At 40.6% G+C, this 27,617-nt stretch overlaps 1 protein-coding gene across 6 annotated transcripts in view; it reads left to right on the top strand.

The window, feature by feature from the left end:
* The window catches only part of LOC130871170 (contactin-4), a 1,056,779-nt gene that overhangs the window by 955,158 nt on the left and 74,004 nt on the right, over positions 1–27,617 (top strand). For all 6 annotated transcript variants that reach the window (XM_057764481.1, XM_057764498.1, XM_057764473.1 and 3 more), the window contains one exon: positions 21,787–21,914. In XM_057764481.1, coding sequence (XP_057620464.1) covers positions 21,787–21,914 — 128 coding nt within the window. The remainder of the gene's footprint in view (positions 1–21,786; positions 21,915–27,617) is intronic.

Below are 27,617 nucleotides of genomic sequence, written 5' to 3'. Positions count from 1 at the left end.
CTGACTCCAAACTGACAGTTGGAGAACCAGCAGAGGACCAAACTGGACCCTCTGAATGTGGGTGACAGTGTATGGCTGGGGCAGTCTGTTGGGCCACTGGCAGTGGGACCAGGACTTGTCCCTACTGCTTGAACTGGCTTTTTGGAGCCCATTCTCTTTGGAGGGATGCCTTGCTCAGCCTAAATATAGTGAGGAGGGCCTTGGTCCACCCTCAAAATGATGTGCTAGACCTTGTTGACTCCCCATGGAAAGCCTAATGCTCTTTGAGGAGTGGATAGGGGTGCGGTGGGGGAAGTTAGGGGAAGAAGGGAGGGAGTGAAAAGTGGGATTGGTATGTAAAATGAGAAGAGACTGGTTTTTGTATTGTTACCAAAGAGTTCCACAATAGCTAGGAATGAAGAATAACAAAGGTTTATTTATTTGGGGATAAACTCACAGTAAGAGTAATGATCTGCAGTCCTCTGTATGTGCTGGGAACTGGAACCGAATTCAGCAGAAAAGAGGGCCACATACACTTTTCATCTGCATTAATAGGACATGAGACCACGCCAAGGTTGGGCCAGTATCTTAAAGGCTATTGGTTGAAGAAGTTCCCATAGCAGTTTTTAAAATAAATAAATAAACAAACAAGTAAATAAAAAAAGAAGAATGGCTGGAGCTTGTCTCTTAAAGGAAGCTTTTGCATCTGTGTACAGACTACATAGTGACATAGCAGCCATAGGACCTGCGTAAGTAAATCCTGCCAGGTGACAGGCAAGCGTAATGCCTGAGTCCTAACACACACACACACACAGACACACCAAAAAAATGAAATATTTACTCTAATGTCTTGCAAAATCCAGGTCATTTTTGACATACTAGACTTCTGCAAAGTACTTTGCATAAGAACAGTTACTTACCACAACCATGGAATAGGTTACAACCTCTCTGAGTCATTACCAGATTTGATTTTAAACAGAAAAAAGGATTATATTGCAAGGATGTCATCTGGCCAGATATCAGATGGGAGGTAGACATTTACTTCTTCTGGTATTTAACCGTAATCTATTTGCAAATGTTTCGTCTTGTGCACTGTTTCACAGATAGTTGGAGGGATGGTACTTGGATACTGGCGCTGCTCTTTGCATTGCAAATGTCAGAAACCTGGTTCAAATGAACTTAAGCGCAAAGAATTAAAAAATAAAAAACCCAGGCACTTAGGAGGCAGAGGCAGGCAGATTTCTGTGAGTTTCAGGCCAGCCTAGTCTACAGAACTAGTTCTAGGACAGCCAGGGCTACACAAAGAAACCCTGTCTCAAAAAGCCAAAAAGAAAGCAGCTTATGAAGGTATAATTTCCATACCATAAAGCTAACCCATTTTAAGCGCACAGCACAGACATTGCCAATCAATTTATTGAGTTCATTCATAGTCTGAATTTGTACTTCAAAGGGACCCTGCTTGTAGCAAACTTTCTTGTCAGGCTATCTTTGGATTGTCAGCCCCCAAACAATAGCATGGGGACTTATTATTAATTATTAAAGCTTGACTTTTAGCTTCGGCTTGTTTCCAACTTGCTCCTATAACTTAATTAACCCGTATTTTTAAATCTACGTTCTGCCATGTGGTTGGGTTATCTCCTCTTTACTAGTAGTACACCCAACTTGTCCCTAGATTTCTCCTCTTCCCCTTTCTCTCCCCAGAAATCCTGCCTGTCCTCTCCTGCCTAGAGATTGACCATTCAACTCTTTATTGAACCAATCAGAAGGCGCCTTGGCAAAGACATATCTTCACAGTATAGTACGAATTCTAATTGTTGTTAATAAAAACCTGGAGTCGAATATCAGGGAGTTAAAACTGAGACATCAGAGAAGCAGTGCAGCCAGCCACTAGAGAGACCTTTTACCTCCACCGAATCCTCAGACCAAAAGGGTGATCCTGTCCTCAGACTGCCTCCTCTGACTGACTGCTTCAGACTGCACCTCAGACTTCATGCTTGGACTGTAACTCTCTCCACCAAACCTCAGAATGCATCAGAGCTCCTGTCTCCTCCCATTTTATATTCCTCTCTCCTTCCAGCCATATCACTACTGTCTCCACCTCCCTACTGCTGGGTGGGATTAAAGGCGTGGGAACCCAAGTGTTGGGATCATCTTTATGTGAGCTCTATTTTCTCTTAAAGACTGGATCAATTTTGTGTAGTTTAAGATGGCCTTGAACCACCAGGGCTCCATCTGCCTCTGTCTCCTGAGTCCTGGGATTAAGGGTGTATGCTACCAATGCCCAGCCTCCAATGGCTTAGCTTTTCACTCTGATTATCAGGCAAGTTTTATTTGTTAAAACTTAAACAAAATATAACTACATCACAGTGTACAAAAAGATTATCTCACAGCAGCTGCTGACTCTTGTATCTAAAAATTCCATGATTTGGTCCTTCAGTTAGGGTAGTCTCAGCAAGGCTCGATTTCTGTGGATTTCATCTTTGGATGTGATGACTGGTTCTACAACAGAAAACAGAGCCTCTTCTTTAGTTTCCTGAACAAACAAGATAATACATGATCACTCTTTTGTCCTAGACCTGATCCCTTACCCACCCTGGAACCCCACAACTGAACCAAGGATATGGGACATTCTTCCCCTGGAGTCACCCAGGTCATGTAAACATACCCTGAGTGTGGATTCTCGGAGTAAGGAAAGGTGTGATTCTCTTGTTTTTACTACACAGAGACATGGACCCTGGACATGCAAAGGGGTCATACCACAGGAAAGCAGCTCTGAAATGATTGTGAGCCTTTCCTTTAGAGTGGCCTATAATGTTTCATATATTCTGAATTCTCTAATATACATACACACACACACAGGGAGAGAGAGAGGGGGGGGATTAATTTTGGACACAGTAAAGTTTAGAGCACAAACACCAAGCAGGAAGAGGAAGAGTGTTGTATCACCTTATTGTATTGTTTGGCAGGACTAAAAAATTAGGGAGACATTTACCATTTTAGAAATCTAGTCACTTGGTGCTCATCTGAAAGGCAACATGAAAGTATGCTGGTCAAAGAATGGCTAGATCCTGCAACTCAAGTTAACAGTGGGTTAATATAAGTTGGAAAGGACTTAGCACATTTTAATTTCTATTAAAATATTTCTGAACTCCATAAATCTTTATACATACCATGGAAACAATAAGCAGAATTCTAGACTCTTTGGAATAAATAATGCAGTAGTAATAAATACCTTGAAGTCTAATAGCTTATGGAAAATGTTGGGGTTGAAAATTGCAAAAGGGCAACTTTTTAAAAGGTAAATTTATACTTAGTTTCATTAAAAGCAGTAGAGTTTGTGGCAAATTTCAGATCCATAGAAACTGTATTTTTCTAGTGGCTTTGAAACTTTTCTTTCTTGACAGGAAATTTCAACAGTGGCAAGATATTATTTTCTGACCTTAGCTGCAATCTGACTGTGAAGGGGCCTTAAAGACTTGCAAATGAGGCTGGGAATAGCCCAGGTGAATGGGGTGACTCCCTTGCCACATTGCCTAATGTGCAGTTCATATTATACTTCAGATAAATACTAAGAAATAGAACTGAACTGAATGGTCCAAGAAAAAGTCCAGTTGCCTATTTTTCAAGCACAGTGGTATAATTGCACTCCAATTTATGGCATATTTTGTAGGATTGCTGATTAATTATACAGACCTCCTGCAGTTTTATATTCTTTTCAACTTTGTCTCCCTCTACAATTTGACCACTACAAAGTGAATATCCTTAAATCACTTATTATTCAGGTTACCTCATTTTGGGAGAAAAAAATTGAATTTGCTATTAAGATCAGTTTCCTCATAAATCACTAAATCTCATAAATACTAATGCTTATGCTCCTTAATACTGGTGCCCCACTGCACACTATTATTCATGGATATATATAGGCACACGTGTACTTAAAAGGAAGCCTTTAATAACTGTTTTCTCATTTATTTATTTAGTTTGTGTGTGTGTTGTTGTTGTTATTGCTATTCTATGACACTAATCTTTGGAAGACGTATACAGATATCTGCTCACCCCAGAGACAGAACCAACCGCAGACCAAATAGATATCATCAAAGTCCAACCATAGAGTTTTATTGGTATTATTTACATGACTATGTGTGAGGAGTTGCTTATAGGGGCAGAAACAACTCAAAGATAGCTGAACCATCAAAGCCTACCCCAGTATAGGAGATAGCTCATAAAGCTCGATGCAGAGGTTACTACACAGCCTACATGTAGCTAGACAAGTTAAAGAGTGTCCTTTCCAGGTAGACCAGTTAGTCTGAAATTCTTCTAGGAAATTCAGCTTTTCTGAGTCTTCTGTGGATCTGGTTTTGTCTTCCTGTGTCTCTCAGCATTTCTTCTTACTGATTCTATTCTCTTAAAATGGGAAGGTCCTAGTAAATCTGATCAGTTTCAGGGATTTCCTGAAGCCTTTGAGTTGTTTCTGAGCTTAAGGAGCTTCCCTAAAGGATGGAATGTTTTACTACCTCTTGGAACATTGGGTGCCTTAATGAGCTCCCCTCCAACATAGAATGTTTCTCTCACAGGATATTGCTGCACAACAGTTCTTTGTGTACACATACTTGTAGGTGTGAGGGATTGACTCCAGCTGTCTTCCTCCGTTACTCTTCCCTTTAATTTTTGAGAAAGTGTCTTTTGTTGAAGTTGAGGTTCACTGATTCCACTAGGCTAGCTGGCCAGGGAGTTCTGGGGGATCATACTGCTTTTGCCTCTTCAGCACTGGGACTAGAGGAACAAGCATCCTGATACACCTAGGATTCTACATGGGTGCCAGGGATCCTGATTCAGGTCTTATGTTTATGTGGCAAGCGCCTTAACAACTGAGCCATCTCCTGAGTCCCAGGATACATTTCTTATTATATAGCCAAGGCAAATATGTTGTAAAAGTGTTGTACTTCTTGACTTGTAGTATTAGACACATCAACAAAGCATGCTTTGTTAATTGACCTAATTTTTTAAATAGTCTCTTAATTGTTGCCAAACAATTGCCACCTGTTTGCTTCAGGTTGCTGAAGGTTGTCAGTGTTTTAGAGATTGATTCTGTTGAGTTTTGCATTTCTACTGAAGTCTCATCTGCTGTATTTTCCAAGTGTGTGGTGCTGATTATCAGAAAAGGATTTTCTGGAAGAATCTTTTATACATGCATGGGGTAAATTGTGCAAATGTGTGCTTTGCTTTAAGTAGGTCATTTGTACAATGGTCCATCTTCCTCAGACCTTTCTCTCTCATGTCCTTATCAAACTCCCTTTATCACTGGCATATCTAAATTACTAGCTTCTCATCTCCAGCAAGACACTTTCAATAACAAAAGCTTCCTGCTCCTTTCTTAACTCTTCACTTTTTTTCTGTCGTCAACTTCCCCTTGGAATTAGGTAAAGATCCTTGAAGATTTGGACTATTAAGTAGGAGAGGCCCCAGATAACAAGTCTTTAAATGTTCTGTCATTTGGGGAATTATTTATTGAAACCCATTACCTGTGTAACTTCACAGTTCTTCTTTTATGGTTTGACTGAAAAGAATAAAGACTCTTTCTTAAAAATAGCTTTCTTTGCCATGTATGGAGAGTGGAGGATAGTGGAGTAAAATAGTTGAGAGGAGAAGTAGGGTGGCTGCAAGGACTTGGGTTGATCAGGGAAATTGCACTGCAAAAGAGACTGGAAGGAACAGTACACATAAAATTGATTTCATTGGGAAGAGAATACCCATGTATTAACTTCATCATATGGAGTCAATTACTGAGCTTCATAGAAATAGTAAACATAGCTTACATACCTTTATAACTAAAATTTTTACAATCTCTCTGTTTGTCCAAGGACAGTGACTTATATTGCAGAGTTTGGTTAGTTTGTTGCTTTTGTTTCATTCTATTTTGCTTTTTAATCCCTAGAGACAGTAGTAGACCCATAAGCATTTAGTAGTAATGTGAATGGTTGAAATTTATCTATAGAATATTATAATTTGATTCAGGATCTTAAGAAAGTTTTAAAATACACTGATCCATTAAAGTGTTTTAAAACCCAGGAGGTCTTGTGTGTGTGTGTGCAATGTCTGGACAAATGTGAACGCAGGTGCATGCATCCTATGTGTGGAAGCCACATGTCCTTATTCCTTTGAAACAGAGTTGCCTGTTGAATCTGGATCTAGATTTGTGACTGGCAAGGCTCAATGATTCTCCTGTCTGGGATTACAGGCAACCCTGTGGTCATACATAATCCTGGAGATTTGAACTCAGGTCCTAGTAAGTGCTTTAATTCATTGATTCATCTGTCCCGTCCATATAGTAAGTTTTTAACCTTAAGAAATCACCCATGTGTCCGATATCCTTTAAAGATAAATGATTTTAACAGTAATAAATGTATTAACTATCTGCTTGTTGGTATGAAGTAATAAGAATACAGAAAGAAAACTAAGGCATAGGATCTGGTATGTGGAGAGCGTTTGTATAGATGGGATGATTGTGTGTGGAGCCAGTGTTTTGATCAATGCTTAAAGAATTGACTGGGCAACTGTGGAGGTCTATGAGTTTGGAGTAACAGAAGCTGCCTAATATACACTAATGTTCAGAATGTCATACAAGGAATGTGTGGGGGCAGGATAGATAGAGAGCACATTTCACAAAGCTGAAGGCAGCATTTCTCCAACTCCTCAAGCATTCTTAGCAGCATATATATAGTACACAATTGCAGAATCCATGCACACCCTTCTGAGAATAGGAGGAAAAAAATTCAATTTAGTTCTGGTATGTGTGAACAATTTGGAAGCCTAGGCAATTCCTCTTATACCAAAACAGCCACAGCCTCTGGGCTCAGAATCTTGAGAGACAACTGTACCTGGTGAACTCAATGCTTTCCACCTTCATCATATTTATTTTTACTGTTCTCACCGTTTATGGTGGGTAGATACTGATTTCCATCCATCATAGCAATATTATATTTCCCTTACTCAACTGATGTAATTTTCAACTTTGAGCCCCTTAAAGAAAATATTAACTGACTATAGATTATGATAATGATGCTGGAAATAATCACAAAAAGCCATCACAACAGCCTCGTTTATCGGCTGCTTGCTCAGCAACAGGGGTGATAAGTATTTCAGGGATATTTTCACATTTAACCTTCTCAAGACTCAGATTACATTAAGGTGCTATCAATATGGCCCCAATTTTATTTTATTTTCTAAATTTATTGTTATTCTCTGTGCATGGGTGTTTTGCCTGGAAGTATATATGTGTACCATGTGTATGCTGGTGATGACAGAGGTTGGAAGAAGGCAGTGGATCCCCTGGGACTATAGTCACAGATGTCTGTGAACTGCCTGATGTGGTGCTGAAAATTTAATCCAGTCTTCTGCAAACACAGCAGATTCTCACATCCTCCAAGCCATCTCTCCAGCTATCTGACTCCCTTCTCAAAGATGCAAGCTAGAATCAGAGTGTTAAGACTTTCTCAAGCTCTCTGCCTACCCAATGTGGGAACAGAGTTTTAAGCCATCTTGAATGACTGGAGCAGAGATGAAGAGCATAGCATGAGTGGAGTCAGAGAAAGGCTGGAATGTCTTGCTCTTTTTGTGATTCCGGGTGTATGTTCTTCCACAGCAGGCATAGGTGCTGAGTACAACTGGTGTTCAGGCCAGGGAAACAATTAGGCACTTCAACTAAACCTTGACAATGGCATTCTATCATGATGTAAGCAAGAGTGAGGGCATTCATCTTTCATTTCTCTTGAGAAAGACTTTGCAGTTGTGGTATTCCCTGGTAAGAGGAATGAAGCAAACACAGCTTTGTCTTGAAGTTGCCAGGGGACTGAGAACAGGGGAAACAATACAACTAAAACAAATTTGTCTCTGGCATCACTGGCACCACTGTTTGCTTCCGTGTAGTAACTTACATCATCATGTAGTAGGCTCCCTTTATGGTTAGTAATTACTATTGCCTTCTAGGCATTCCAGTTACTTGGGAGTAACAGGTCATCCTCTGATTCAAATCTTATACATTCTTTGCTTGATCCTTGATTTCAAATCTATTAGCAGGAATATAAACTTCTCAAGAAAAGGTAAACTTCTTGAGAAAAAGAAGACATTTTGACAAGTAAACAAGAAAAAATCCCTAATTATAAACAAATCTCTAGTGGAAAATGCAAGGAAAATCACTTAACTATGGATGCATCCTGTCTTGTGTTTGTGTCTCTTCTGGAACTACACAGAATGGAATAATGGGAGCAATAGAAAATTTGTGGGGAAACCTGGGTGTATGACATCTTCTACCCTCTCACTTGATGATACTGATCTTGGCCATTTTAATATTTTTCTCCGGAATAATCTTTGTACTTAAAATTGTATCAGTTCAATGAACTTTTAGAAGCTACAGCCACCCAACAGTAGCACTTAGTAATTTGAAATTTCTTAATAAGCTGAGTACCTTTCATGTCCAATGCCCAACTTAATATACCTAGTTTTTCTCCTGGGTCCTTTTGTCCATGTTTCCTTTTCTATTGCCCATCCTTGAACTTGTGAATTAAACTACTCCTTCACTCACTGTCTACTCTAGTGCCCTAGAAGGATACGATAGAAAAATCCATGTATGACCTTAATAAGTTTTTTTCTGCTCATTATGGAAGTAATATTACTTATTAAGATGCTTTGACAGAAGTATATAGAATTATAAACAATGAAATATATTACCTCCCTCCCTCTTCCCTTATTTGTCTTCGTGATGTCTGGTAGATTTATGCTAAGATTATCCTGGGTCATAATTTCTCAGAAAAAAAGGAATTCTAAATCTTGTATTAATGGAGACACAAATAACCTTGCATTAATTAAACCCTGAAATTTAAGAAATGAATTTTAGAGCCAAACGTGCATCTAATTTTAGGCCCCTCTTCCCTGATTTGTTATTTTCAGGCTTATGTACTTAGAAAAACAAATAAGATGCCAAAGTTTTACTAGGTCAGGAAGAATATTTCCCTGCTCTGTCATGCATTGCCCAGAGAATAAAATAATTAACTCCATCTTCACTGTTACTCTTCCACTCTCAGGCAGTTACTTCTCTCTGGGTTATTTTACAGGGTTTTGTTGGGAGGAAGCTAGCCCTACGTCAAAACAGGTTAGGCATCATGACTGTTTTCTCTTGGAAGCAGTGCTGTGGGCAGGGCAGGGAATCACTGGGTGTTTTTCTGATGGACTGAAATACATACATTATTCTGTGCTTTATTAAACTCAGGTCTTACAACAGAAAGCAAATTATCTCCAAGGGAACTTTGTCACCAGGGTGCCTGTTCAATAGTGATGACTCTTGCTGCCACAGAAACTCCATGGGAAGATCAATGATGGGTTTGCTTGAAATTGCCCTGAGACTGAGTCTCTTCTTGCTGGCCTGCATTTACATTTGTAATCCAAACATCCTTTTTTTCCTTTCAGTGGGTGTAAAGCTGTTTTCTGTGGCTCTCAACTCACTTAAATTGCACATTACCCCCCAAACAATCTTAATTTTAAAAGATCTAAGCATCCCCAGCTCAGGGAAGGAACAAATCCTGCCAATTTACAGAAAGTAAGATTGTTTGGGATAATGTGCAATATCTAAGCTTAGTCACATGCCACTTAAAGAGAAAATGGAAGGAAAGTTGAACTAATTCAAACCAGAGTATGGTGGAGTGAATGAAGATGGCCCCCAGAGGCTCATATATCTGAATGATTAATCCACAGTTTGTGGAACTATAGAAGTGCCACTTGTTCGTCCCAGCAGCCCAGAACCAAAATAACCACACAGAAACTGTATTAATTAAATCACTGGTTGGCCTATTAGCTCTAACTTCTTATTGGCTGGCTCTTACATTTTAATTTAAACCATCTCCATTAATCTGTGCATCGCCACGTGTCAGTGGCTTACTGGCAAAGTTCCAGAACGTTTTTCTCTGTCTGTGGCTCCATGGTGTCTCTCTGACTCTGCCTTCCTTCTCCCAGCATGCAGTCCAGTTTCCTACCCGCCCCCCCCCACATATCTAGCATATCTAAATTCTGTCCTATCAATAGGCCAAGGCTGTTTCTTTATTCATTAATCAGGATTTATGCTTGTGACTCAACCCGCAAGCCCCCAGCTACTGCTCAAGCATCAAGTCCAGCTGCTGCTGCCATATTCCCACCATGACAACCAGAGACTCGGCCTCTGAAACTTTAAGCCCTAAATAAACGCTTTCTTCTCTAACTTGCATTGATCATACTGTCTTATTATAGTGACAGAAAAGTAACTAAGATACACTGTAATACACTTTATTTCTTCAGAGGCAAATGTAGTGTTATCTGCTTCAGGTATGTGTATGGTATATATACTAATGCTAATTATTCAAACTAGTTCTTGTAATTTCTCAGATGGCACAAATAGGGGAGTTTCCCCCAAGTCCATTTATCACCTCTGCCAATTTCCCCCTGATGAGCTGAAGGCACAAAGATTATCTCTGTGCCTTCATTGCCACATTTCCACCAGTCTAGTGTTCTGTGTATCTCATGGGTGTTATGCCCCAACACTGTGCTCTTGGGCTACTGCTACAAGGACAGAAAAAGGCACAGCCTTCCTCACAAACAGCTCAGCTTCTTTCAGAGTTCAGAAAACCATAGGTCACAACTTTGCATCTCTATTATTGCATGAATATGAACTGTCTTCCACATGGTTAACCTTTGACCTCCAGCTGATAACACTATTTGGGAAAGTTGTAGAAACTTAGTAGTTGGGGGCTAGTGTGAGAAAGTAGGTCATTTGTGCATAGGCCTTTGAGTTGTGCATGCTCCCCAACCTCCTGGCTCTGATCTTCCTGCTTCCTGTCTTCCTTGAGTGAATGAAAGGCTTTCCTGACACTTGTTCCAGCTACCCTGATATCTCACCCAAACATACGGTCCATGACCATGGAACAAACCCTCTGAAACTGTGAACCAAAATAAATCTTTCTGTCCTTCAGTTCTCTCAAGTAGTTTGTCATAGCAGCTGCAAAGGGAGTGACGTTATTAGGAGGTGTAGCCTTATTAGGGAAAGTGTGTGACTGCTGTGGTGGGCTCTAAGGTCTCTTTTGCTCAAGGGTCCCTCATGTGATTTTGAGTTGACCTGATGCCTGCAAGATGTGGGACTCTCAGCTACCACCACCACGATGTCTGCATGCATGCCGCCATGCTCCCTGTCATGAATATAATGCACTGAAACTCTAAAACTGTAAAATCAAGCCATTCCAGTTGAATGTTTTCTTTATAAGTGTTGCCATGGTTATGGCGTCTCTCCGCATGTAGTTACAAATCCTAACTACAACAGTGACAAAAGTAACCAAACAACCTCCACTGGCTGAAATTGTTGTAATTTTAATATCAAAATAAATCTTAATTGGGCAATCACAAAAAGGATAGAAACAGACACCTACTTTAATCCATTAATAAATAAACTTAGTAAGTTGAGAATGTTTCAAGTCTCAGGCAAATTTTTGTTCTTTTTTTTACCTGTGGGCATCAAAAATTAAGTTATTTTTCTTTTGTATATATGGGTGTTATGCCTGCATGTAGTTCATGTATGCAGTTGCCCCTGGAGGTGAGAAGAGAGTGTTGAATTCCTTGGGACTGGAGATAACAGACAGTTTATGAAGCACTATGTGGATGCTTGGATTAAACCCCAGGTCCTCTGGCAGAGCAGCCAGTACTTTTGAGTACTGAAGCATCTCTCCAGCACTCTACTGGAATGCCTTACTTTTGCGTTCCATCTCTACTTATTGCTCCATATTAGATTAGATTACAGCACAAAAGAGCAGCAATTTGAACCTTTGCTATCTACTAATGGGAGAAGATACAAGACCCTTTGTTTACAAGCAACAAAGCAATTGTACACTAAGCACATGAATTGGTACCAGGAATACAAAAACAAAATCCCATCTTCAGTTCTTACTTTGCACTCTCGTCTGAGGACTACAAAGCAGTATAGAAACCATGTCTTAGGGTTTCTATTACTGTGAAGAGACACCATGACCATGGCAACACTTATAAATAAAATATTTAATTGGGGTAGCTTGCTTACAGTTTTAGAGATACAGTCCACTACCATCATGGAGGGGAGCACGTGGCATGCAGGCAGATGAGGTGCTGCAGGAGTAGCTAAGAGTCCTACATCTTGCAGGAAACAAGAAACACTGGGTTGTATCCTGAGATTAGGAGACCTCAAAGTCCAACCTCACAGTGACACACTTCCTCCAAGAAGGCTAAATCCATTCCACTAGAGCCATATCTCCTAATAGTGTCATTTTCTATGAGATTATTGGGGCTAATTACATTCCGATTACCACAAGTCAGTTGGTCATATAGTACCAATAGCTCTGGTGTGGTTCTTTTTTTTGATAGATTGAATGATGTACCCCTAAACGTTACATTCACTCAGAACCTTGCAATGTGACCTTAAATGGGAAACGGTCATTACAGGTGAGTCCGATTTCAATAAGGGCAGAACAAATCACATAAATCAATGTTCAGGTTCATGATGGGAGGGAAATTTGACTGCAGAACCATGCACAGGGGAAGGCGATGTGAAGAACACCTAGAAAAGATATTATGGGATAACAGACTCAAAATACTGAGAAATGTCTCCACAAGGGACAACAAAGGTGGTCACCAGTCACCAGAAATTAGGAAAGAGGGATAGGTGGCCATCTAAGTAGACTTAACCCTGCCTATCTTGAGCCATTGGGCTTTCCTGTAGAACTGCTCAGAAAATATCAGTAATAGCAGACGTCAGCCCCCTGAGGTGTGAAATAACAAGTCCCCATGGTGAAGCTACTTTGTATATGGAACTTTACAGTGGTTAATATCCTACTAACTTCTGTTACACCATTTTCTGTGGGGTAAAGTCTGTACAGGGAGCTGAATGGGAGGAACTTGTAACTTTATGCCTGAAGCTGCCCCAACTCCTGCTCCCAGTACTTCACAAATAGTAACAGTAGAAACCAATCTGAAGGACCCACAGGGGCAGGGTAAGAAATTTAATGAGAAGTTCATCTGCTCCCTAAAGCCATTGCCATTCTCCAGGTTATTGTTGCCCTGTAGGGATGTGTTACCTATAGCACCCAGTTTTCCCATTTGTCACAATTATCCCGGAATGAATTTTTCCGTGAAATTTCTCAATTATTTGAAGTAAGAGACTATCCAAGATAGAACGAAGCATACATTTAGGACTAGGCAACCTTTGCTCTGACCTCACAATGAGGGGATTATTGATACACTCTATGAGACCCCTGGTTGAGAGGATTCATATCTTAACGGTACCTAAAGTGTCACTGGTAGGCCCTGGAGCTTACAGTCCATGCACATCTGGTCCTAAGCCTCATGTGTCAATGCTACCATCCCACCAGTTTTCCTCAGCTGACAAGTAGCAATGCTTACCATTATGTAAGCTCCCTTTTCAGGAATACTAACCCACCCTGTAATGTATAAATCTATTATTTCATTTTTGGGCTTCCAAAATTGAAATGTGGTTTTTGGAATATATCACATATAAAAGAGCGACAAAGATGGTTATCTTTTTCTTTTTATTAAAAGGATGTTATCTCTCCAAAACCCCTTCCCCTTTTGAAGAAGGAAAAGTAGCTTTCTAAGTTGTAGTGTAAAGAGATTTAATTACAAGGAAATATTTCAAAGTGACTCGCAGGCAAATGAGGATGCCCTGTCTCTCTCCCTAACAGCAGGGCTTCCATGCACAACTGCTCCTAAGAATTACAGGTCACCATTCTGGGATCAGCCTTCCCCTTGGGGTGATAGAATATTGTAAAGTCAGCAGCTTTTGTCATCTGTTACCAAAGCCCCCCAAAAGAAAAGATTCAGCACTTTTAAAGGTCCCCTGTCCCCAGACTATTTTTGATTTACAGGGCTGACAAGGTCAGCTCTTCAATGGCTGCAACTCAGAGCCTCAGACTAAGAAAGAAAGATTCAATTTATCTCGTCATTCCAGATCTGCTCCTGTTCTCCCCGCATCAGAAACCCCTGGTGACAGGAGGGGAGCAAACACTTCTGTGTGCTGCAGGTAATTTACTGTGTTGTGAATTAGATGACCTCTCCTCACGTAGAGACAATTGAGTTCCGTGTCACACCCTTGTTTTTATTACTTGATACTTTATCATCTTTGACTTCTCTCTGCTGTTATCAGTGATGTCTTCAAAAGCCTGCTGGTAGGTCAGGACTGACCTATTCTAAGTCAGGGATGGATTTACATTTTTCAATCCTTTTTATCTGGCTCCATCACTATTCATAAGCCTTAGGAGGAGCTCAGAGTTCAACGTCAACCTCGGGGTCAATCAATAGCCTAAAATGGAAAAGCTCACATGAGATGCAACACAAAGAAAATGTTGCAGTCTCATTGAGAGGGTCTAGAGAGATGACTCAGGTGTTAAGGACACTACACTGCTTTTTTTTTTCAGATGATCTTTTTTTTTTATTTATTGAAAAATAAATTTTCCGCCTCCTCCCCGCCTCCCATTTCCCTCCCCCTCCTCCCGCCCCTCTCCCCCTCCCCCCACTCCTCTTCTCCTCCCTCTCCAGTCCGAGGAGCAGTCAGGGTTCCCTGCCCTGTGGAAAGTCCAAGGTCCTCCCCACTCCATCCAGATCTAGGAAGGTGAACATCCAAACTGTCTAGGCTCCCACGAAGCCAGAACCTGAAGTAGGATCAACACCCCGTGCCATTGTTCTTGGCCTCTCGTCAGCTCTCATTGTCCTCCATGTTCAGAGAGTCCGGTTTTATCCCATGCTTTTTCAGTCACAGTCCAGCTGGCCTTGGTGAGCTCCCAATAGATCGGCCCCACTGTCTCAGTGGGTGGGTACACCCCTCGTGGTCCTGACTTCGTTGTACATGTTCTCCCTCCTTCTGCTCCTCATTAGGACCTTGGAAGCTCAGTCCGGTGCTCCAGTGTGGGTCTCTGTATCTATCTCCATCCATCGCTAGATGAAGGTTCTATGGTGATATGCAAGATATTCATCAGTATGGCTATAGGATAAGTTCATTTCAGGTTCCCTATCCTCAGTTGCCCAAGGAACTAACTGGGGACATTGCCCTGGGCATCTGGTAGCCACTCCAAGTTCAAGTCTCTTGCCAACCCTTAGGTGGCTCCCTTAATTAAGATATGAGTTTCCCTGCTCCCCTATCCAACCTTCCTATATCCCCAATCATCCCGTTTCCCCAAGTTCCCCTCAACCTCACCTTCACACTTTTCTCTCTCCATCTCCCCTTACCCCCATCCCACCCTACCCCCAAGATTCCATTGCTCTTACAGAAGAGCCAGGTTCGTTTTCCAGCACCCATGTAGGGACTCCAGACCTTCTGTAACTCTAGTTCTGGGGACCCAGTGTCCTCTTCTGACCTCTGCAGTCACCAGGCACACACACGTATATATGGGACACATATATAAATGCAGGCAAAACTGTCATACACATAAAAACATTAAGTAATAAATAAAACCTTTTTAACTTTCAGAAAAATTAATATAGAATGACTCTTTAAAGAACTTGGTTGTTATTTTATTTTGTTTTCCTCTTTTGAAAGTTGCCATGACATCCAACTTAAAACAAGTGTCTAAATAAATATTAATATTGGGTGTTATCTCAAAAGTTCTTTGAGATTGTCCAAATAGTACCACCTAAAATAAGGGTGATTTTTTGACTCCAAAACTATGATTCAGTCAGTAAAACGCTTATCATGAAAACACGGGATCTGAATTCAGATCCTTTACTCCCTTGCAAAAGTCAGGTAGCATGTATGCAACTTCTGCTGAGGAACCGAGCTGCAGGAAGGAAGGAAGAAACAGAAGGGCCCCTCTAGCTCATCACCTAGACAGCGCCCAGCCAGGGTATCCAATTTAAGAGCTGTAGTTTCACTGAGAGATGCCCTGTCAAAAATTCATATAGAAAGAAATTGAAGAAGTCACCTGATATTGGTGTCTGATTTTGACACACATGTACACACATGGAAAAGTACATCACACATGCACACACATACACACAGATTCCAGAAAGCACATTTAAAGCAATTGGTCAATTTGTGAACTTAGAGCCTTACATGTATAAATAAGTAGCTAACAGCATATGATACAGCCTTATATGAGGAACTAGCAGGTCAGTTTTTTCTGCACTCAATGCTCTGTGACCATTTTACTGAAGTAAGCATCATCAGTTTGCTCAGGATATCTTCTGGAGAGGCAGCCACCACAGACTCTGGCAGAAACCCACTCCCTGCCTGCTACTCTCATATCCATGATCACCTAGACAAGTTCAGAAATTTCTTCAAGAGATTTCATTCTTACATTTTTATGGTCTGAAAACTCCATTTTTGATATCTTAAATTATTGATTCATATATCAAGGGTTCCTAAGCATTAGGCATGGACAAAATAAGTTCAATACTGGCATGAGGTGCTGGTCTCTCCATCTTTGCCTCTCTCAGTCTCTTTGCTTGACTTCCTTAAAAGCCTTTTATTTTTGTTTTCCCATGGCAGACAAAGTTCTAGTTTTATATCTCCCATGTTTAGTAATTCAGCAGAAAAATACTGTCTCCCCAGATAGACTCTGGTGTTGATGGCATGTGAATCCTTAAACCAACGACTGAAGAGAAGAGAACAGGATCTCCTGGCCAGCCAGGTCTGGTCCCTGCTCTTCTTATAGCTAGAGTTATGAAAAACAATTTTCTTATTGGAAAAGTAGTGGCCATTCCACTCATAGAAATGGATGGTCTGTAACATGGTGATGGTATTTTCCAGATGTTTTGTCCTGTTTAAAGTAATTTTGCACTTATTGAAAACTTAGCTATGTGTGTAAAGGCTGTTTTGCTATTTTTTCCTGGAGAGATTTGAAAAAACATTTCATTCCTGAGGGGGCACCAAAAATAGTCCAAAGAAATGATACCACAAAGGTCAACGTGGCAAGGCGATGAGCTCATTGGAATTTATTAAGGCGGTGTTGGGGATGGGTGACATGCAGGTGCAGGGACTCAAAGGCACAGTGTCATTGAAAAGTCCACCCTGAATGGGTGGCAACTCAAGAAAGCTGCAATCCAGGAGCTCTATGCATGACTTGCAGGTGTTGTGGGAGCTGCGGGCTGCATTCCTGCCACCCAGCCCCCGGCCACCTGGCTAGCTTATGCCCCGAAATAACAACACACAAACTGTATTCTTTTAAACACTGCCTGGCCCATTATATCTAGCCTCTTCTAGGCTAATTCTCACGTATTAATTTAGCCCATTTCTAATAATCTGTGTAGCACCACTAGGTGCGCTTACCGGAAAGATTCAGCATGTCTGACCTGGTGGCTGGCTGCATTGCATCTGGCTCTGAGAGGAGCTGCCCTGCTTCTGAGCTCACTTCCTCTTCCTCCCAGCATTCTGTTCTGTTTACTCCACCCACTTATGTTCTAACCTATGAGGCCAAGCAGTTTTTTTATTAATTAACCAATGACCTTCCTCCATCATGCAGGGGAGTCTATAGTTTCAAGAGTATCTTCTCCCGGAAGGGGGACAGTTCAGAGTTTTGTCCCCAGTCAGCTGTTTCTTGCTTCTTTCATCATGGGGTGGAGCCTTGTAAAACCTGGAAGTTTCAGATCTCCTTTTCCTACTTGTGAGGCTGTTCGTTTTCTGCATCGTATTAGCCTCCTTCCAGGATAGAATATTTCAATTAGGAAGGCTTGCCATCTGGGGGGTGGTTATTAAATATCCATGAATGGCACTCATATTTCATCACTATTCTGTGACAACTTTGTGTCACCCGTATGCATTGTTAGCTGGCAAAACTACTCACCAGTTGTCTTCACGTGAGCCATCCATTTTAGATACTTGGAACAATGGGACCAGGAGGGATGTCGTGCTCCGCTGATGAGAACAATTGGTTGATTCATCTATTAGGTTTGTTTGATATGACACACATTTTTCTCACTACTACTAAACTTACCAACAACCTACAAGACATAGTTTTTAGTAGTTTGTTTACTCAAATAGGAAAACTTAAGTACAAAGAAACAGCTTCACTCAAAATGACACAGCTCAAGAACAGGAGTGAGATTTGAGTTTAGGTTCAGCATTTGTCTTCTTAGTCATTGAACTATATTGTAAGAGAACCATGCTGAGAACATCAGATTGCCCACTAATATGAATTGCTCCGAGGAAAGATAAAGCCATAGCAAGATGACATGACTTAGTGAAGGCTGCTGAGGTTGTCCCACCTACAAATGATCTCTCTCTCTCTCTGGCATCCCCTCCGTGAATTCTAATATCCCAGTCTCTTTCTGTCTTCTTTTGCTTTTTACTTCTTTGTAAATAACATTGGGAGTGGTAAATTGGCTTAGACCAATTCTCAACTAGAGATAGAATTTGTCCTCTCCCCAGGTCATGCTCCCTTAAGTCTCTTTGATGATCAGAACATGGGGGGAGAGTGGGCCTTAAAGAACCCTCATATTCTGTTTGGTGTCCTTCCCAAATGCTAAGAATCATCTAGTCTGAAATATCACTTCTGAAAAAGTTGAGCTTCCCTATCTTTGAGCATAAAAATAATGTGGTCAATTTTATAGACTTTCAATGTATCAGGGTCACTCTGGGGCCTAAATAATTTTATGGGAAGTCCTCTGCCTCCTTTCTGATCCATAGATTTGCATAGTACAGTTTAATTTGGGCCAAAGCTTTAGGATTTTGGAATTGCACTACTATTGTTTTAATTGAAACAATCTATTAATAGACCTTTGAGCATTGAAAACATCCCTCTGTTTACTATGCCCCAGGCTTGTCTACCTTATGTTAGATGAATTCACATCCAAAATATGAATGCCACCCTATTTACTGAGTTATTACACTGACATTTCTCAATTTCCAGCAAATTGTCTCATAAATAGGAATATGATTAAGTCCTTGAAGAATATTTTTGTTGTTATTGAGGTAATTAATATGTGGTTCGCCATTTTCATTTTATCAGTACATCTGCACTCTGGTAAATAAAGAATCAAATGCTGCTGGGTGAGGAACCGTAAGTGCCTCTGAGAGTGAGTAAGCTGAAGGCCTCCAATCAGCATCTCCGAGTGTCAACTGAGGCTTTGATGTAGCTGGAGCAAGAATACTTTTTAAAACCAAAGCTTTGAGGAATTTTATTACAGGAAGTAGTACCTATGTATAAAACTAATAGGAACTTCATCATTATTTACTACACTTTTTATACATAATAAAGGTCATTTTTCTGACATTTTCTCACATGTACATGATGTATTTTGATCACATTCACTTCCTATTACTCTTTCCCGTCACTCCTACTCCAGCTAATGCCCTTCTTCTTCCAGATTCTCCTTCTTTATACCTTCATGTCCTTTGTACATGGCTCAATAATTTTCATTAAAGTTGTTCACAGGAATACAAGTAGTGGCTTATTTAAAGGAGCTCAGGTACCTTATCAGTGCCTGTACCTCTAAAGAAAACATCCCTCTCTCACACACATTGACCATTGACTGAGTACAAATCCACAGGGAAAGGTGCCTCCCCCATTCCATGGCAGGTATTGACAGATTATACCTTACATAGAGTTTGTGTAGATGTCTTTTATATCTTTATAGCATGATCCCTGTTGAAGCTTGAGCTTTGTTGGTTTTAGTTCGTACATCCTTCTTTGCCTGGGTGATTTAGAAACAGAAGTCTCCAATGAGCAGCTCCTTTCCTCTTTGTTTTGCAGATAGGTCTCATGCCTAGTTTTAAGTCTGCTTCCCCTAGTGTGATTCTGACTCACACTCATTAGGACCACAACCACTGCTGAGGGCAAGTTTTGGTTATGTGGAGAACTTTGCTTTAACTGAGTCTCCATAGGTTTTGTGGCTTGTAAAACACGAAATATACAAGTACCAAGTCAGCCCTTTCAGTCCAGCTGCCAGGAGCTACTACCACCAACATGGCATTTTAGCCTCCACAGGGGATCTATCTCAGTCCAGAAGCCTCTGTCCCTGGCTCCAGGCCTCCAGCAGAAAGCAACTCAGTCACAGATGCCATCCACTGGTACAGACCACCCAGCCACAACACTCTAGCTGCCTCTCCATTGATTTGAGAATATTCCATTTATTTATAGGCTGACTTAACTACAATACAAAATGAAAGTACTAAGGAGAGTGTGGTCTAGTCCAACCTACCATAAATAAAAGGGACTAAATAAAAGTTCATGTTTAAAGATAAAAGAGGCCAGGTGGTTTAGTACTTACCTGTAAGCCCAGAACTGGGATCAGAAATACAAGGCCAGCCTGGTCTACACAGTGAGACCCTTTCTCAAAAAAAAAAATAAAAAAATAACAAAGCAAAACAAAACAAAAACAAATCAATTGATTATTAATCAACAAACAAAAAGATGAAGGATACTACTAGCTGATAAATACCAGGGAACATGTAAGAAACAAAACCTGTTCTTTCCAAGAGCCAATCGGGTTTGCTTAATAAGTTCCGTCTCATAGACAAGGAGACCAAAGGTTACACAGCTGAACAAGCAGAACTGGCGTGTGTGATGTGTGAACACGCATCTTTGTTTTTCCATCGTCCTTTGTTAAGCTTTCCGGCTAACACACTTGTAGAATCTGGAATAGGTCCCGAGAAAAGCTATAGCTTCATTATCTGAAAAATAGTAAACACCGTGTCTGCAACATAATAAATTTAAATCTTCAGTTATGTTTATTAAAAATAAAAAATCTCAATCAAAAGTTTTGTTAAGTGAAATTCTTCCCATTCTCGATCCCCAGCGGGGATATTTACAAGCACCGAGTGTCTTAGCAACTTGAAATTCCCATAACATATGTCAATTCTTAGAATAGAATTTGCTTATATACCTATTCATTCTACCACCTAGCAATAATTTATAGGGCAGTTAGCCTACTTTATGCAGTATGTCAGATGCAAGTTAAATCATAAGATGAACACTGTCCCTGCTCTCAGAAGATACAGAACAACAAACAAGTAACCAATAAAGGGAAGTAATGCCCAAGTCTGACAGAATAGCAAGTTCAAAGTCCCTGGGGTTGGAACAGATCTGATATACTCTGGAAACTTGTAAGGACCAGTGTGACTAAAGGTTATTGAAAAAAAAAAAAAAAAACACAAGAGAACAATGTGTGTGTGTGTGCACAAGTAAGAGAGAGAGAGCGCGCTCATGAGGGTGTAAGGGAGGCCAGGGGTAAACCTTGATTAGTCCTCACATGCTGGCTGATTTAGTTTTTAAGACAAGGTCTCTTATTCCCTGGGAGCTCACTAAGCAAGCTAGACTGCTTGACCATCCTCTGCCAAAAGTACTGCTAGAATTACCACCCTATGACATCTGACCCAGCTCTTTCCACATGGGTTCTGGGAATGGAACTCAGGTCCTCACAGTTCCATGGCAAGCATTTCACCAATTAAGCTATCTCCTCAATGTCCTTTTCTAATTTTTCATTAGTAGTTTTAAAACCAATGGTGGTCTTTAAGATTCCCTTTGCATTGTATTGTCAAGAGTTATTACAGAAAAGGAAATAGCTAAAACCAATCTAATATTCATAATGGCTATTCTAAGCAAAGTTTGAGACTTTTTAGCAAGACAAATGGAGAAATTATTAAACACAAGACTCATCTCAATAATGTTCATGCATATATAGACAAACTCCTGAAAAAGAAACAGACAAGGCTGTCAAATAATGGAACTATGATTTACAATGTGACAGGCAACGGAACGACAGAAATCATTTCTCATGAGATAAACTCCACATCTTGCTTATTTACTTTGCTTTCAGAATTACCATTTCTGAAGATGGAAACCTCAGAATCATCAATGTGACTAAATCGGATGCTGGAAGTTATACCTGTATAGCCACGAACCATTTCGGAACTGCCAGCAGTACTGGGAATGTGATCGTGAAAGGTAATGGCTAACTCAAAGAACTCATATGTCTTCACTTCTAATAATAGAATCTACAGACGTGGCAGGGTTCATATTAATATGTATAGATATCACTGTTGCTAGATTAATTCATCACAGAAAACATGATATGATTAACAATTCTTTGGGAACCGTTGGTAATGAATATGATTGAAAGGCTATCTTATTTCAGCATCATCCAATACAATTTGAGAATTACAGTCATTGTGTCTATTATAGTATTGTAACAAATGTTATCTGCAGTCTTTTAATTAAATTTCTTTCAAGTCTCTATAGGTTTGAAATTCATGTCTAGGAGCCCTGTGCTAACAAATTAAAAATCCATGATTCAAGTACTATTTTTAGCAAACATTGTTTAAACAATGACACCGGCAGTTTTACAAAGAGCTGCCCTGGGTATTCAGAGATATGGATATGGCTTCCCCAGGTAATAAAGGGTTTTGATCACCTCTGTGCATTGCTTAAGTCGCCCAGCCATCCCTGTCAGTTTTAAGGAAATAAAATGTCCCTCATCTTTTAGTCTGGGTGCTTTGTATTTCATAACTGAACATCCTTTATGCTCTTAGCACAGCATATGATGTGAAACTGTCCCAACACCAGGTTGATGGCATTGTTGGAAGTGTTGAGAATTAAAAAGGATGAGATCTTAATTTACATTTCATTTGAATTTCTATCACCTTGTGTCTTACACAGTCAATCTTAGGATTTTTTTTCAGTTACGGGAGACATGCTAGTGCTTTGAATAAAAATAACACTCAGCGTGGTGACTTGGTGGAGGTCACCACAAATGGATGGACTTAAGCCCAGAAATCTGACTTTGAGTTCTCCCTGGATCTACAAGAAAAAATTTGAGGCCATTTTTGCCCTGCTGATGTGCAATGCATTCTGATGATTCACTTCAGAGTCTTTCTTATTGACCTATTTGTAGCTTCGTTTCTGAAGTAAGACAGCCTAAGGCAAGCAAAAATATTCAAAAAGAATATTTACCTCAATTATAACTTAAGCATGAAGCTAAAAAAAAAATCACCTAATTATCTATGTCAGGGTTATTGGAAGTTGACGATTTTCTGTCATCTTGAAAAGATTTTTTTTATCACGAATATACTTATCTGTCCAGATGGAGAATTTGAAGTCAAAGAGAGTTAAAGGCAGGTCTAAGTTTAGATGGACTCCCACTATTTTGGTTTATTAATTCTTCTCTAGGCCAGTAGAATAGGCATACAACTGTGGATTCACTCTGTTTTACAGATTAAAGGTAAAATAAAGTAGCTAATATTTAGAGCATAGAGCTCCAGCTAGAAGCCTTTGTTAATGTATGGTTATGTCAGATGCCAGAGGAAATGTAGTGATTGACTAGGACCAAAATAGAGAGCCCAGGCTTTCAGAGATGGTTAGTAGTCAAGCTCGGGCTTATTAGAATGACATCCCATTTATGTAGATGTAAGTGAATTTCAGAACACTGTGTTAAATTATGATTAAAGACCAAGATTAAAATCAAAGACATGTGCCTAAGTTTCATTTCTTCCACTTACAATTTCTATGACCTTGGATGTGATTAGTAGCCTATTTGGAGGAAATAGCCATGCTGGCCTCTTGGCATGGTTTCTACGGCTGCGGTGATCCACATTAAGTAATAAGCATGAAGGCCTGAAAATAGTGGTGGTTGTTATTGTTGTTGACATTGTTGTTGTTCATATTATAATAAAATGGCTAGGCACGCATTCTAAATCACTGAAGACTTATTGAAGTTTCTAATCCAGTAGAACTATTAGAAAAGGAAAGTGAGATGGAGATTATAGATACACAAAGAAATCATATTTCCCTGCTACACTGTGGGGAGCAGGGTATTTTCTCATCAGCGTTCACATGCTGAGGTACCACCGGAAAGATGGAGAAACCATGCCCAACCGTCTGTGCAGTTCTCTGCTGCCATCTTGTATGATACCACAGAGTAAAGCTTCCAGATATGCCATGATGAAGCCTATTGTGGACACCTCATATTTGATATAAATAGAAATATTGCTGAGATGATAGCTTTTACTTACCTTCGCAAATTAAATCATTTATTTCTTGCCATCTAATAAGATGGGAACAGTAATTCTTCAACTATATATAATACATGAATTCCAGGGAGTTCACAGTTCAATGTTTTTAGTTGTAGTAACCGTTTATATGTTTCAGTGTGTATTAAGAAAACAGTCATTTTCTATCAATAGCAATGAATTTAAAAAACTGCTAAAATACATTTAATTGAGTCAGCATATGTAAAAGTCAAGACCATGAAGGGTTCATCCACTGAAACTGTTTACCTGAGCTAATGGGAGCTCGCCAACTCCAGCTGGACTGGGAAGAAACAAGCATAGGACCAAACTAGTCCCTCTGAATGAGGTTGACAGTTGTATAGCTGGGGCAGACTGAGGGGCCACTGGCGATGGCAATTGGATTTATCTCTACTGTATGTACTGACTTTTGGGAATCCTATTCTCTTTGGATATATTCCTTGCTCAGCCTAGATGTAGTAGGAAGGGCCTTGGACCTTCCATAAAGCAATGTGACTTACCCTCTCTTAGGATTAGAGGGGTGTGGGGTGGGAGGGTGTGTGGAGGGAATGGGAGGAGGGGAGGGAGTGGGAATTTGGATTGGTATTTTTTACTGCTCTTGGGGCTGGAGAGGGAGGAGAAGAGGAGTGGGGGGAGGGGAGAGGGGCGGGAGGAGGGGGAGGGAAATGGGAGGCGGGGAGGAGGCAGAAAATTTTTTTTTCAATAAAAAAATAAAAAAGAAAAAAAATAAATAAATCTAATAAAAAAAGAGAATTAAGTATTTATAATTACAAGAGGCTCTCTCAAAATAGTGAGTATGGTGTTTATATGGCTGAAGATGGGAAGTACACCTCCAGAGCCAATTTTCAAGTGAACTCTAGTGGATTTAGGACATATGATAGGGTCAGGGTAGCCTGATATGTGGAACAAAGGTGTCTTCATAGAGCATTAGAAGTACCGGGTTGATGTGGCTCCATCAGCACAGTGGTAGTCGTACAAGCATAAGGACCCAAGTCCAGTCTCCAGAATACAAATTTTAAGAGCAAGGCCTGGTGACATACACTTGTAATTCCCAAGCAGGGGAGACCCTAGGGCTTCCCAATCATTCAACCCACTTGTTATGACACTGTATCAAGGAAACAGGGTGGATAGCCCCCAGAGAACAGCATTGGATGTCTGTCTTTGGCCTTCACATGCGTGTCATATGCAATATACATGCCCACCTCCACAGACATGTACCCCCCACATGTATGCATTCCTTTGCATACAAGAACATATGCACATACACAGGATAAAAAAAAACCTGCAAATTTCTACATGCTTAGAATACCAGCACTTGAGAGGCTGAGGCTAGATGATCAGTGTTTCAAGGCTAGCCTTGTCTATATAAAGAGTTTGAGGCTAGCCTCAACTGCAAGAGTCACTGTCTCAGGAAACACAACAAATAAAATAAAATAAAATAAAATAAAATAAAATTTTCAGAACAATAAGAAAAAAAGGAAGGCCTGGAAGAGGAGGAACATGGGAACTATAAAGCAAAGGAGGCAGACATGCTCATGTGTGAACAATAAGGCCAGGGTGTCCCAGCTAAGAAGCCCCTTACCCAGTCAGAGTCCAGGTGCTTCAGTGGTCTCTCTGGGTTTGGTCACTGGCACTTACATATAATTGACTTCTGCACCAAGTCCCTCTGATTCTTATGTTTTTGGGACATGGGGGTGGGCTTATGAACTTCCTTTGGTAAGTAAGGTCCCAGACAATAAAAATTTTGTTACTTTAAGATCCAAGGTGATTAGGAAGCTTTCATGTTCTCCGTGGTTGAGTCTGATTCCCACTGGTGTTAAGGGGAAGTTCCCATGTGTAGTATGGACTCTCTGCTGCCAAGTCTCTACCAAGGACGTTCATATAAACTGAGAAATCTGTTCAATAAAGTACAATAAAGGCAGAGGAAAAACTCATTCTGAACTGTGTCAAGTATTCAATCCCACAGCAAATACTCAAGCCCACACCTTTAGTACAACTGTAGCCACTTAGCCTGGAATATGACATCCTTCTGCATTTTAATTCACTTTCCAGATCTACAAAGAGACTGATTTATCAGAGACATTGCTCTCTAACCTTAAAGTGTGCTTCTGTTCACTTTGATCTCTTCATATGTCTGGGATTAGAACTCTGGGAAGGTCAGACACCAGAACACATTTTCCCCCAGCCTTTTTACAATAATTGTGTCATTAACCAGTCTTTGAAAATTCATTTCTCTTACTTACGGAGTCTGGCCCAGTTATTTGGAGAGAGGCTGAAGGTAGATATTTTCAGACATGGGGTCAGTTAGTAGGGGAGGAGAAGGGGACACATCCTCTACATGAGACAGGAGGCTTAAAATAAGTCCCTGGCAAGTATCCATCTAAGGGATAATGATTCTGATTATGCACAAGCAGGCTTCCAGACTGTGGGATTCTGACAGGCACCCAGGAGACTTTTTATTATTCTCCTACCATCTGAATTTCTAAGTTTTACTGATTTTATTTTACTTACTTACTGATGCTAGTTGTGGTATATTTGAAATTTGTTGGCTATTTAACCCTAAGCAAAAACACTTCTCAAATAAGACTCCCCAGAGAATATTCTGCTTACCTTTAAAGAAAGATAAGCATTTATGTCAATGTTATTAAGATCTACAAGAAGGGCCAGCTACCTTTATAAGCAGGACTGGACTCACTAATTCATTTTTCACATTTTACCAGCCGTAACTGTGTGCTGTTTTGCGTGGCAGGTGTCTTTTTTTTTTCTTTTGTAACAGGCCTAGCTGTCCTGAACTAGTTCTGTAGACCTTTTTAAGATTTTTATTCACTTCATATACCAACCCAACCACAGCTCCCCCTCCTTTCCCTTCTCCTATTCCCTTCCATCTCCCCTCCAATCCCCCTCCATCCACTCCTCCATAAGGGTAAGGCCTCCCATGGGGAGTCAACAAAGCCTGGCACATTAAGTTGAGTCAGGACCAAGCCCCTTTCCTCTGCATCAAGGTTGAGCAAGCCATCCCAGCATAGGGAATGGGCTCCAAAAAGCCAGCTCATGCACAGCAGGAATAGATCCTTTTCCCACTGCCAGAATCCCTCAAACAAACAAAGCTATACAACTGCTCCCCACATGTAGAGGGACTAATTTGATCCCATAATCCCATGCAGGGTTCCCAGCTGTTAATCTAGATTCCGTGAGTTTCCTCGAGCTCAGGTCATCTGTCTCTGTGAATTTCCCCATCATGATCTTGACCCACCCCCACCCCTTGCCCATATAATCCATCTTGTTTCTCTTCAACTGGACTCCTGGAGCTTGGCCTGATGATTGGTTGTGGATCTCTGCATCTGCCTCCGTCAGTTACTGGATGAAGGTTCTATGATGACATTTAGGGTAGTCACTAATCTGATGACAGGGGCATACCAGTTCATGCACCCTCTCCACTATTGCTAGGAGTTTTAGCTGGGGTCATCCTTGTAGGTTCCTGAGATTTCCCTAGCACCAAGTTTCTCCCTACCCCATATTGACTTCCTATATCAAGACATCTCATTCATTGCTCTCCCGCTCCATCCCTCCTGCAACTCAACCATCCTGTTCCTTCATATTCTCATGTCCCATTCCTTTCCTTCTA

This window comes from Chionomys nivalis, chromosome 1 (assembly GCF_950005125.1).
Source record: "Chionomys nivalis chromosome 1, mChiNiv1.1, whole genome shotgun sequence".
NCBI lineage: Eukaryota > Metazoa > Chordata > Mammalia > Rodentia > Cricetidae > Chionomys > Chionomys nivalis.
Note: the sequence above shows the minus strand (reverse complement) of the source record. Positions and strands in the feature narration are given on the sequence as shown.